The sequence below is a fragment of the Mustela putorius genome, unplaced genomic scaffold (genome assembly GCF_011764305.1).
Source record: "Mustela putorius furo isolate JIRA1106 unplaced genomic scaffold, ASM1176430v1.1 tig00000731_pilon_pilon_pilon, whole genome shotgun sequence".
NCBI classification, from domain to species: Eukaryota; Metazoa; Chordata; class Mammalia; order Carnivora; family Mustelidae; genus Mustela; species Mustela putorius.
In genome coordinates, this window is record NW_025421461.1 from 1329406 (window position 1) to 1342031 (window position 12626).

General features: G+C 49.9%; 1 protein-coding gene across 7 annotated transcripts in view; it reads left to right on the forward strand.

Annotated features, from left to right (window-relative positions):
• The window catches only part of LOC101682008 (myosin phosphatase Rho interacting protein), a 147262-nt gene extending 139735 nt beyond the window's left edge, over positions 1-7527 (forward strand). For all 7 annotated transcript variants that reach the window (XM_045083628.1, XM_045083632.1, XM_045083631.1 and 4 more), the window contains one exon: positions 712-7527. In XM_045083628.1, the coding sequence (XP_044939563.1) occupies positions 712-783 (72 nt within the window). In that variant the 3' untranslated portion in view covers positions 784-7527. The remainder of the gene's footprint in view (positions 1-711) is intronic.
• The last annotated feature ends 5099 nt before the right edge of the window (positions 7528-12626 follow it).

A 12626-nucleotide genomic window follows, 5' to 3' on the forward strand; every position in this document is an offset into this window, starting at 1 on the left:
AGCCTCTAAGAGTAAAGCGGGACGTATTTTGTCCCCCTGGTAGCAAAGTGTCACTCATCCTGGAACCCACAGATTTAAACTTTGCTGAGGTCACACATGAAGAGACTATTGGTTTCACATTCTGAAAATCGTAGTAAATATGTTGACGTGTTTCCAGGTTTCCAGTAACCGCAAATCCTGCCAGGCTATTGCTCAGGGAGTGCCAGGAGTGGGCCTGAGGGGGCAGGCGCGGCCGGGGTCGGGGCAGCCCGGGGAGAGGGCTCCGCAGCCACACGCCGCCAGTCACGGCCTGCGACGTCTGCAGGCTGCGTCCCGATGCTCAGCATCACGGTCACAGAGGAAGTAGAGGTGGACAGGACCCCCACCCCCCCAGCCCCGCCAGGAGAAGGATGTGGACGGGCGGATTTCTAGTTCTTGGCACAGCTTTTGCCCCTGGCTGAACCAATCTGGTCGCTGCTTGTCTGAAGAGCCCTAAGCTCAGAACTCAGCTGCTTACACACGTGGTCTGTTTCTCTGGGTTTTTCCTTTCTCATCCAGATAACACCATCTCACAGGGGACGGCTCTCTCCTTAGCATGCCCCACTAATCTCTCGAGGAGCCCCTCCTGCCCCACCCCGCACCCCGGCACCTGCACCCCTGCCTGACTGCAGCCGCGCCTGTGGTGCCGGCCGGGCGGTTAACGGTCTCTCTCCTGCTCTCCTCTCCACCCAGAGTCTGAAGGAAGGCCTGACGGTGCAAGAACGCTTGAAGCTCTTTGAATCCAGGGACTTGAAGAAAGACTAGCCGCGTCCCGTTCCACTTGAACACACACCCCTCCCAGCCTGCAGCAGCACTACCCAAGCGCTGCTTTTTGTCTGTACCTTTATTTTTTATTATTATTATTATTGTTGTTATGTTGTCATCATTAACTGTGGGTATGGATGCATGAGAGACTGGTCTATGGGTTGTTCACACCGTTCCCTGCTGTGTTGATTCCAGCTTCCTACGTCTTTGTCAAAGCTTTTTTTCCATGGTATTCTCAAACTAGCCAAGCAGCGAGGGCCAGGAGGGCCGTCCGCTCCCGGCCAGGGTCTGCGCAGAGCCCCCGCCCACCGCTATCCACCGCACTCACTGTCAGTATTAAGGCCCAGCAGCCTGTCGATAAGCTAGCTTGTTCCGCCGGGTGCAGGGTGCGGAGTCGGCGAGGGCGGCTCTCGCTGGGCTGTGTGTGGGCCCCGCAGGGAGAGAGCAGGGCATCAGGTGGCCGCGCCAACCACTCGCGCGCCTTCGGGAGGAGCTGGAGGAGCAGGGGGGGGACGTGGCTCGGAACCTGCAATTCACTGCCTCCAGCTTGGGAGGACAGCACTTTGTACTCGTCCCACTACTTCAGCTTAGAGCCACACCCCAGGTCATCGTGGGAACCTTTCACGACCTGGAAAATGTCGAAAGCAGCCATTCCTATTTTTGTTTGTTTTTTATTAAATCTTGCACAAAATCCCGGCCCCTCTCATTCCTTCCTACGCTCGTTGCTTTCTTGGTCACTAGCAGCCCTGCTCTCTCCGTAAAGACTTGCGAGTGTTGCCCTGCAGCCCCAGGGTTTCAGACGGAGCTTGCAAACAGTGATGAACTCGGTCCTTGAGGGGGAAGCCTGCTCAGGTGCTGAGCCTTTCTGAAAGAAACCTCCACATTGCTTTTGAGAAGGCTGAGTGAAGACCCCTATGTTAAGTCAAGAAGAAAGTAGAGAGGATGTTGGAATCAGATAAAAACTGCCCTTATTACCTGTTTTTAACTCTAACTTGAGCTCTGAAAAGTTCTCTTGCAGCGTTCAGAGAGCCCAGAGTAAACGTAAACCAAGAGAGTTGCTTTTTCTACTAGTTGGAGTGAGACCTTGGAACTGTCAGGAAATGCTGCAGTGGTTCTCAGGAGTCTCCTGCCCCGGGATTTCCGTCGTGGCCCTGGGAAGACCAGCAGTCTTGTTAAGACAAGCAGCCCAGGCAAATGGCAGCAGTGCCGAGGCCTTCAGGGTGGGCAAGAAGCATCTGCAGAGTGAGTGGGGGTCCTATTCTGGTCTCGCTGTGTCAGCGCTTCTGTTAGGTCTGTGGGCCCTGGAAAAGGCACCGTGCCCTATCTCTAGATTCAGTTAAGGCCAGGGTCACCCTGGAAAGCCCTGGCAGGGCCTGGGGCATGCCCTCTTCTCACTGGAATAATCTCTGAGCTCCCCCTGGCACCGAGCCTTTCCCTCAGCAGCTTCCAGACTCTTAACCCACACCTGTCACTCCTTGGCTGCTTTTCTCCCATGTTTTCAAAAGCAAGAGAATATTCGGTCTGGTTTTTTCATTCTGCTGCTCAGACATTGCTCCCTGCACCACCCCCCTGGAGATTGCTGTTACTTTTAGAAAGGACCGTGATTTTGTGCGTGTGCCTCTCAGAATGGGAGCATAGGGAAGGGATGCTCAGCCCCCGGGGCCCATTCCCCAAAATGCTGTCTAATGTGTGTGTTCTCCCAGCAGAGGGTGTGCTGTCCCGCAGGATCTGATGGGACAGGGGCCGCGCCGGCTGGCCTCTCTGCCGGCTCCTGCTGCCCTGGGTACTCTGGCTCTTCTCCAGGCAGCCCCTCCCTGCCTCCGGCCCTCCCACCTTCGTGGCAGGGTCACTGTGCCGAGTCAGCCTGTGGCTGCAGCGCTCTGACCAGGCCAGAGAGCACCACATGCACTCGTCTTCATCCTTTCCTCTCGGGGTTCACCCTCCAAATTCTGGGAACATGAGTGCAGCATGTGGAGGTCAAAGGCAGAGACAGGGAAACCCTTCCTTTCACCGCAACCTCTGAAGGCTTCTCCTCCTCGCCTCAGAGACAAGAAGCCATGGTCCTGGGGCTGCTACCCTCTGGAGGTTACCAGTAAGCAGTCTAGAAAGGGGGGTACTCTGGCTCCTCTCCAACAAGAGGCTGCTCCCGCCACAGCCTCCAGAAGAAGCCCCAGAGCCAAGCCTGGTCTTGCCGAGCGTTGCACAGTGACCATGGCTGTCGGACCAAGACCTCTGGCTGGAGGGAGCAGGCAGAACGGAACAAAGAGGGGTTTCAGTGAGCACCTGTGTCGCACCCCAGTCCCCACTTCGCCCTGCAGACCCCCAAATCCCCCAGGAAGAATTTAGCCACCAGGTTCCAGAGAAAACAGAGTATAGTTGAGGAGGTGAAGTTGGTTTCTGTGCTGATGGAGGAGGATCCTATGGGGGCTGCAGATGGGGTGATGTGGGTGATTGTCAGGGGCACTCCCACCACCCCTGGGGTGGACCGCACAGCGGGAGTGTCCCCCTGCCCTGGGGGCAGGGGGGGTGACATGAGAACAGGGATTGAGTCTGTGCAGTCATGTTTTCTTTCCTGGTCACTGGCTCATCTATAACCCGCTGGCCCCTGCAAGTCAGCCCTGCCAGACACATGCAGGGGGAGACTGCTCTGCTGCACGGCTCTCAGGAAGGCAGGCAGATGTTTCCGTGCGCACACGGACGCACACTGGGCCACGCCCTGCTGCTCGGGCTCCTTTGGCGGTGCCGGTCCGGGGGTGAGAGCCAGCCTCCCGGGCCCAGTGGATGTCGGTGGCCCCTGTCGGCACCATGGCAGTGGCTACAGGAGGTGGCAGACGGAGCACACCGCCCTTGGAAATGGAGGCTTGTGCCATTAGGCATCAAAATGGGTCGGAATTTGAGAGAGGAAGCTGGGGCCGTCCTGGGGTGACAGGTAGAGGCCACAGTGGGGATGTATGCTTTGTCAGGAGCCCAGACCAGAGGCCTCTCCCTGGGACTCCAGCAAGTAGAGAGGCCAAGGACAAGGGAAGTCTGTCACCCGCTCACTGGCTAACAATGAGCCGGCAGGGGTCTCACGAGGGCAAGGCTGGGAAAGGGGGAATTGCGGTGTGTAACAGAACTGTGACCCTCCAAGTCTGCCTGAAGGGGAGGCTGACCGATGAGGCCAGGAGACGAATCCGATGGCACAAGAAGAATCTCTTTAGAGATCTCGTTAATACTCTGGAACACTGACTGCTGGCCTGAGGATGGAACGTGACCCCTTTTGTCACTGCTGCCTGGTGCTCCCCTTGGCAAGTCTGTTTTTCAGCTCATCCCGGCCCGAGGCAGTGCATGAGGCCGCCCCCGCTGGGCCCGTGGCTCAGGGCCTACCCCTGGACCCCCTCTCCGTGACCATAAAATGACAGCTATACAGGGCCCTATGCGCTCGCTGGCTAACCCCCCAGGGCTGTTCCCCACTCCCCTGAGCCAGCCTGCAGGGAACTTCTCCAGAAGGTTCCTCCCTCCCACCCATGCTGGGAACTTCCCCGGCTCCTGGCTCCTTGGGCTGCCTCAGCCTGCAGGCTCCGGGCAGGGACAGCTCTCCTCTCCCCTCCTTGGTACTCGCTGGCCAGCTTCATGGCTGACCCCATGCCTGAGTTCGGAGGCGGTTCTCCAGGGACTCAAAGCCATTTTCAGTTAGAGTGGAAGGACTGTAAGCCATCAGCCCGTGCTCTTAATGTAAGAGGATTCCTGGAAGGAAGTTTCCTCCTCATTGTTCTAAAGAAGCTTGGAATTTTTAACACTTTCCATTCTAGACACAATTTTAGAAAGCCAGATAACTAAAACCGAATTCCGTGCCCTCCCCCCGCCTCCCCGCCCCCCGCTTTTATCACCAAGAAAGCCTGGATTGGGGGGGTATTTTCAGAGGTTCACAAAGGACAGGGAAGTATGTATAGTATTCCACTTAGCAGGAATTAGATACTGAAAAGGAAACAGCTTGGCATGCTCACCGGAAGCTTTAGCTCTCCAGAAGCTTCAGTCGTGTGGAATCCCTCCCACCCTGAACACACCGAAACTGCGCCATGGCTGTGTTTTCTGTTAGGCGTCTGCTGGGTCACTGGGTCTGAACCTCTCTGTCCCCATGCCCGGCCCCACAGCCCCGCCTTCCCACCAGCTCGGGAACCGGCTGGTGCAAAGGCTTCTGAAAGTTCCAGTGTTGGCGCACTGCTCTCTTCCTCTTCCGTCTCGGGTCCCTGTTGAGAGAGGAGGCCCTAGGCATCCAGCTAGCCCACCAGCGACTGGGAAGGAGCACTAGTGGGTCTGCCACGCGCTTCCCACCTGGGACTTTCTCCGGCCTTTCCCTACCACCAGATCCCTAAAAGGTGTGTGCTTAGACATTGCACGTCTGATCCTAGGAAAGGTCTTTTTACCTACCTGAGATCGGGCCAAAAGCTAAAGTCCTTGACTGTTCTCAGCACCGAGTAGGACACTGTGGCCACGTCCCTTCTTCCGTGGCCACGTCCGCCCGGTCCTCAGAGTGCTGTTAGGACGTGGAGCCCGTTGAAGCTGGGAACGGTGCGCTCTGGTCACAAGCCCAGACGCACTCTTAGCCAGCTCATGCTTTCCTCAGTTGAAGACTGAAGCTGAGAACCCTGCTGCAGTGAGTCTGGTGAAACCACTGCTTTGGCATCCTTTGCTAGGAAGCCATGACCCACACGCAGAGTGGAAACGAACAGTATCGCTGTTTCCCAAGGGGTATGCTGGGAGAGACCCCGCCTCATTCTTGTGCCCTTTGGAGAACGAGTTGCAAGTATTCTTGGTTCTTTGTAAAGGGAAGAGGGCTCCCGTCTCCGAGTGTTTCAGCAGAGTAGGAGGAATCCATCAGCTACCCCCGGTGTAGGGAGCCAGGACGGCCACTCAGATGCAGCCCAGGCCCTTGTCCTCTCCGTGTCTACATGGGCTTTGGGAAGAGAAGCCACTGTGCACTCTGTGTGGACGCCAGCCTCTCTGTATTGACAAGCAGCTGTGTTTATTTTGTTTAAAATAACCTGTCTATTATTCAGAGTGAGCAGTGTAAATATTATTCGGAAGTTACCGCAGGGATTTTTTGTGTGTGACAAAGTTTGTGTGGGTTTAAAAAAATAAAATCCTATGCAGACCTCCCTTTGTAAGCTAGGGCGGATGGCTTTGAGTACAACCTTGAACTCCACCCAACATATAAGGAAATGTTTTCATGACTGATATATCTTTTTAAAAGCTGTGGCCACTTCACGGGGGGGTTGTAAAGAGCATATGACAGTCTCTGGGATGACAGCAGGCCTGCCTCCGTGCCCGCTGGCCATGCAAGAACACCGCGATGCTCACCGCCAGAGCACTCCGAGCCCTGCAGGGAGAGCAGCGTAGGGAAGAACCTGGTGGGGCCGTCTTCCCCGTCCGGGCCGGGCTCGTGGACAACCTGGACGGAGACGTCATTTCGAGCACCGTTGTGGCCGGACTGGCCTGACTGGGTGACCTGGGAACTCTTGCCGGGCTGGGCATCTGCATCTCCTCAGCTCCTGGGTTCTGTGGTGGGACGGCGTCGAGGCACCAACCTGGCCACGCTGTCACTTTACTGCAGGCATCCGTGGCCATGTGCGGTCACAGCATCTGAGAACTGGATCGTCGGTACTCAGGCTGAGCCAGGAGGGCGTGCAGGGGGAGGCACACAGTCCGTGGCGGCCAGCTGGGGGGAGACTTCCCAGGACACAGTTGGGACACGGCAAAGGAGCGGAGTTCTGGAGAGGCAGTGGTCACCAGCACAGCGCACCTGTCCCTCTGTCACTTGTCCCAGGCCTCTGTCTGTGCCCTTTGCACTAGTAACATACATTGCAATTTTGTTTCATAGCAAGCTAGGAATAGGTCATATAAAGAACACTAAAGTCATTATTGTGTCACGTTTCTATCACAAAACCAATTAAAGTGGATTTTAGGATTTACCTTTAGTATTATCGACTTATCTACTGATTGATTGTTAGGACTTAAAACCAGTTAAGTGATAAGAATTCATGTGGTTTTCCTAAGTAATATTTATAAAATGTAAAGTTTCTAAGTGACTCAACAACTGTAATTCTTTACTTTTCTCACTACTAGACTCTTCTATTGGCGTGAATGTCTCAGGTCAGCTGTTAGGGACACGACGCGGAGCCGCGGGGGGAGCTGACACAGGGACAGAGTGGAGTGTGTGCGTGCTGTTTTCTGCTGTGATGAGTCAGGACATAATCCACAGCATTGGTTTCTGCCACAGCGAATTCTTTCAGCCGTCGGGTGATATTCCAACCCAAAGCGTGTATGATTATTCTAACGGGTGTTTAATTTCTGTACTAACGCTAAACAATATTGTTCATCAAACCCAAAGTGCCGTGCAGGGGTGCGCAGAGGCCTGGGGAGCGTGGGCGAGCCCTTCATGCCGGCCTGCAGATGTGGCGGGGCCCGGGGCTGGGGGGCATCCCGTGGGCTGCGCCTTCCTCCCCAACAGATGAGCCTGGCCAGCCGAGCCGCCCGCCCTCTGGGACAATTCAAGACGGTGATGGTGTTGTTGCGGCTCTTTTTTTAGTTAACAGAGTTTCTGAACGACTGTTCGCTACAATTTGAAGTGTTACTTTGTCAGAATATTTATTCCTTTGTGTGACATGCTAGATTCCCACGGATGTTGCTGATCATTTCTACTTTGTAAATATTACCTAACTTTACATAAACTATATCATAATAAACTATTTTTGCATCACCCTTTGCATGCTGTGAATGAGGTTTTGTGTAGCGCAGAGACATGCAACCTATGCATTGAGGTCAACATTGTCAACATTTAGAAAGTGGTCCGTAGCCTGGAGACTTCTACTGGAGTTTTGCTTTTACTTTTTATCATCTGCTTATTTTATTTTTTAAAGATTTTATTTATTTATTTGACAGAGATCACAAGTAGGCAGAGAGGTAGGCAGAGAGAGAGGAGGAAGCAGGCTCCCCGCTGAGCAGAGAGCCCAACGTGGACCTCAATCCCAGGACCCCAAGATCGTGACCTGAGCCGAAGGCAGAGGCTTAACCCACTTAACCACCCAGGCACCCTTCATCTGCTTATTTTTAAACAGTGTTTGCAGAGTTCAGGATTAGTTGTCGGCATTTTAAAATCAGGAGACTTTACATCATGAATCTACTGAGGGGACATTGGCTCCGTAACAGAAACCTCCAGGGCGGGTCAGAAGCACTGTGCGAAGTCCTGAGGAGAACAAGGAGCTACGTAACTAGCAACCAAGAGCTCGAATTCTCTCATCTCTGCCCCTTTATAATTACATTCATCTACAGTAAAGTGTTACTCTTGGTTTTATTTATTTATTTATTTATTTATTTGACAGACAGATCACAAGTAGGCAGAGAGGCAGGCAGAGAGAGAGAGAGGAGGAAGCAGGCTCCCCACTGAGCAGAGAGCCCAATGTGGGGCTCGATCCCAGGACCCCGGGATCATGACATGAGCTGAAGGCAGAGGCTTTAACCCACTGAGCCACCCAGGTGCCCCTTACTTTTGGTTTTAAAGGAGAGAATATATCATACCTCATGACCAAATCCCCACACACGGCCCCCAGTAACAACCCAACATTTCACAAAACAACACATCCTTACTAGAATATGCTATGATGTCATATGTTAAAATTCTGGTTGTGACCTACTGAATGAATTTAAAATAAGAAACTCATTTTCCAATATTACCACAACATTTGGAATGAATTATGTGGAAATGTGTGGAAATCCAAAGTGTGATTCAAATATACATACACAAAAACTAAAATCGGACTCTACCCATTAGAAATCGACTTACAGAATTCACAAAACCTAGAAGAAATAGAGTACAGACATATAAAGGATACATACTTCCAGTGTGCTATTCCAATTATTTAAGGATGTTTCAATAATTTTTATCCGTTAAATTCTAGGCACTGGTCCGATGTAATGGTATTCTAATAGATCTAATGCACTTTTGTGTTTTTTTTGTTTTTTAAGCTCTGTAAGCGCTGTTGTGAACATCAGTTGGCATTTGGAAAATCCAGCACCTTTTCATGATGAAAACACTCAGCAAACTAGGAATAGAAAGGATCTTATTCAATATGATAAAGAACAGCTATAAAAAAAAAAAAGACAACTAACCATACTTAATGGTGGAAAACTGGGGGCGCCTGGGTGGCTCAGTGAGTTAAGCCTCTGCCTTCCGCTCTGGTCATGATCTCAGGGTCCTGGGATCGAGCCCTGCAGGGAGCCTGCTTCCCTCTCTCTCTCTGCCTGCCTCTCTGCCTACTCATGATCTCTCTCTGTCAAATAAATAAATAAAATCTTTTTAAAAGGGTGGGGGTAGAAAACTGGAAGTGTTCTCCCTAAGGTCAGCAACAAAACAAGGATATCTGTTCTCACCATGTCTATTCTGGAGATTTTAGCCACACAAGAAAAAGGAAAGACATCCACATTGGAAAGAAGAAGTAAAACTGTATTTGTAGATGACATGATCTTGTATATGGGAAATCCTAAGGAACCCACCCCCCCAAAATATCAATTAAAACTGATAGAAGTTTTGCCGTTTTGCAGGATACAAGATTCATAAACAAAAATGAATTGTATTTACTAACAATCTGAGACACATTAAGAAAACAATTCCATTTGGAATAAAATCAAAAAGAATAAAATACTTGGGAATCAATTTTTTTAAGAAAGTGTAATACTTAGACACTGAAACTGTGAAAGATTATTTAAAGAAGACGAATCCTATGTTCATGAATTGGAAAATGTGCTATTCTTAGAATGGTAATACTTCCCAACGTTGACCTACAGATTCAACTCTATCCCTACCATAACCCCAGCTGCTTTTGCAAGATTCATATAGAAATGTAGCGACCCAGAACAGCCAAAACAATGTTGGAAGGAACGAAGTTAAAGAACTTGCTTACTGGATTTCAAAACTTGCCACAAATGCTAGGTAGTCAAGATAGTGTGGTACCGGCATAGGAACTGACCTGCAGGTCGATGAACCATAATTATGAATCCAGAAATAAGTGATTATATTTATGTAATCAATCGATTTTTGACAAGGGTGCCCAGATCATTCAACAGGGAAAGAATAGTCTTTTCAACAAATGGTGCTGGGACAACTATTCACATGCAAAAGAATGCCGCTGAACCCCCTTCCTCACACTGTACACAAAAAGTAACTCGAAATGATTCACAGACCTGGCCCGAAGTGGGCAGGCCCAGTGAGGGACAGGGATGAGAACGATCATCAGGAGGACGTGGCACAAACAGCCATGTTGAGGCCTCAGCTTTCCACTCTGCTGCCTTTCCTGCCACCACTGATCCCCAAGGATCATCTGCCCTTCAGTGCTGTTGTTTCTGATTACAAGAGGGTTACGATCACAGGTTCTATTTCATGGCACATCACACATCCTGCACGATTACAAGAATGCATGAAAAACTCCAGGTAAGAGAATTTCTTCAGGATTATAAAATTGTTATGAACAGAACTGCAGGGGGAAAGTATTTGAAAACACTGGATTGCACAGTGCTAAAAGTGCATAGCTGAATCATAATTGGGTCACTTTCTGAATCTATAAAGTCTGAAAAAAAAAGTTTCATAGGCTGACACATAAGACCTAAGAGTATAAGACTCAGAAAGAAACACAGAAGCCAATCTTTGTGACTTTGGACTGTGCAAGTGTTCCTTAGATATTGACACCAAAATACAAACAGCAGAAATTAAAAAAAAAAAAAAAAAAAACTTGGCAAATTTAACTGTATCAGAATTACTAACTGCACACAATACCCAAGAAAGTGAAAAGACTACCTAAAGAATGGGAGAAAATCTTTGCAAATCACATGTCTGGGGGCGCCTGGGTGGCTCAGTTGGTTAAGCGTCTGTGTTCAGCTCAGGTCATGATCCCAGGGTCCTGGGATCGAGCCCCACATCAGGCTCCCTGCTCAGTGGGGATCCTGCTTCTCCCTCTCCCTCTGCTGCTCTGCCTGCTTGTGTCTCTCACTTTGTCAAATATATAAATAAAATCTTTAAAAAAAAAAATCTTATGTCTGATAGGGGACTTGAGTCCAAAATATAAAAAGAACTATTACAATTCTTATAATTCATAAGTCAAAAGTTGTAACTTCTAATTCAACGATAAAAAGGCAATCCAATTTTTTAAAAAGTGGCAAAGGACTCGAATAGACATTTCTCCAAAGACAACATATAAATGACAAGTACATGAAGAGACACTCAACATCCTTAGTCATCAGGAAAACGCCAAGTCAAAACCACAAGACACCACCTCATACTCCATAGGCTATTATTTTAAAAGTCAGTGGTAGGGGTGCCTGGGCTGCGCAGTGGGTTAAAGCCTCTGCCTTCGGCCCGGGTCATGATCCCAGGGTCCTGGGATCGAGCCCTGCAACAGGCTCTCGGCTCAGTGGGGAGCCTGCTTCCTCCTCTCTCTCTGCCTGCCTCTCTGCCTACTTGTGATCTCTGTCAAATAAACAAATATTTTTTAAAAAGTTAGTGGTAGTTTTTTGTTGGCAGGGATGCAGAGAAGGAGGAACCCCCAGACTTTGCTGGTTGGAATGTAAAATGGTGCAGTCACTTTGGAAAAGTCTGGCAGGTTCTTGGTAGAGTTCTAGGACCCAAAAATTCTACTCCAAAGCATATACTCAAGAAAAATGAAAACATGCTTCCACATGAACACTTACATGTGAATGTTTCCTTTACGTGTAACAGTGGAAACCACTGAGATGTCCATCAGTTGATGAATGGGTTCCAAACACATGGTCTACCCACATGACACTACAAGAAGTGAATACTGACACGTGTTACAACAGGGACAGCCTCAAAAACACGCTGAGGCACCTGGGTGGCTCGGTCAGTTAAGCATCTGCCTTTGGCTCAGGTCATAATCCCAGGGTCCTGGGGTCGGCTCCCTGCTCAGCACAGAGGAGGCTCCTTCTCCCTCTGCCTGCTGCTCCCCCTGCTTATGCTCTGTCAAATAAAATTTTCTTTTGCCTGCTAAATGAAAGAAGGCAGGTGCAAAATGCCACAGACTGTGGGATTCCAGGTATATGAAATGTCCACAGTAGGAAATTCCAGAGAGACAGGAAATAAGTCAGTGGTTGCCAGAGGCTGGGAGTGAGAGAGAATGAGGTACTGCTCTTGAGACATGATTTCTTTCTAGGGTGATGAAAATGCTCTCAAATCAGAGTGGTGCATACTTTACAGGGGTGCATCTTAGGATATATGAATCCCAATGAAGTCTTTTCAAAAATGCAATCAGTTGCTTTTTAAAAAAAATAATAATTCAAAAGAACCAATATGTGCTTGAAATTACAATACAGGTGCATGGGTTCACTCAAACCCTCCCAGGGGGGTTGACACTTGCCACACACTACTCCCACGACAGTGGTTTTCAATCACAAGCGTTGCAAGAGGAAGTTTTATCTTAACTACAATTCTTTTCCAACCAATTAACTACCACCTGAAACTTGTGAGATGTAATATCCCGCTGCTCAAATAATGAAGATAGCAATATAAATGAAACTATTAAATAAAAAATGTTACGAGATGAGATCATTTCGGGATCCTGAAAACGTTTCATCCAGGTGGCTCGGCTAGGTCACCTCTGCACCCCGTTACTAATGTGCATCCGCCTGGCCCGGCCAGAAAGGGCTGGGGTCACAGCAGACGCAGACTCAGCAGGGGCAGCGGGCTGCCTGTGTGCCCACCGTCACAGGGTGGAGGAAAAAACCTGGAAAGTCCGCCACCAGCAGCAGGGACATGTTGGAAAACACTTCCTGGCTTCTTGCTGGCTGGCTGGCTGAAT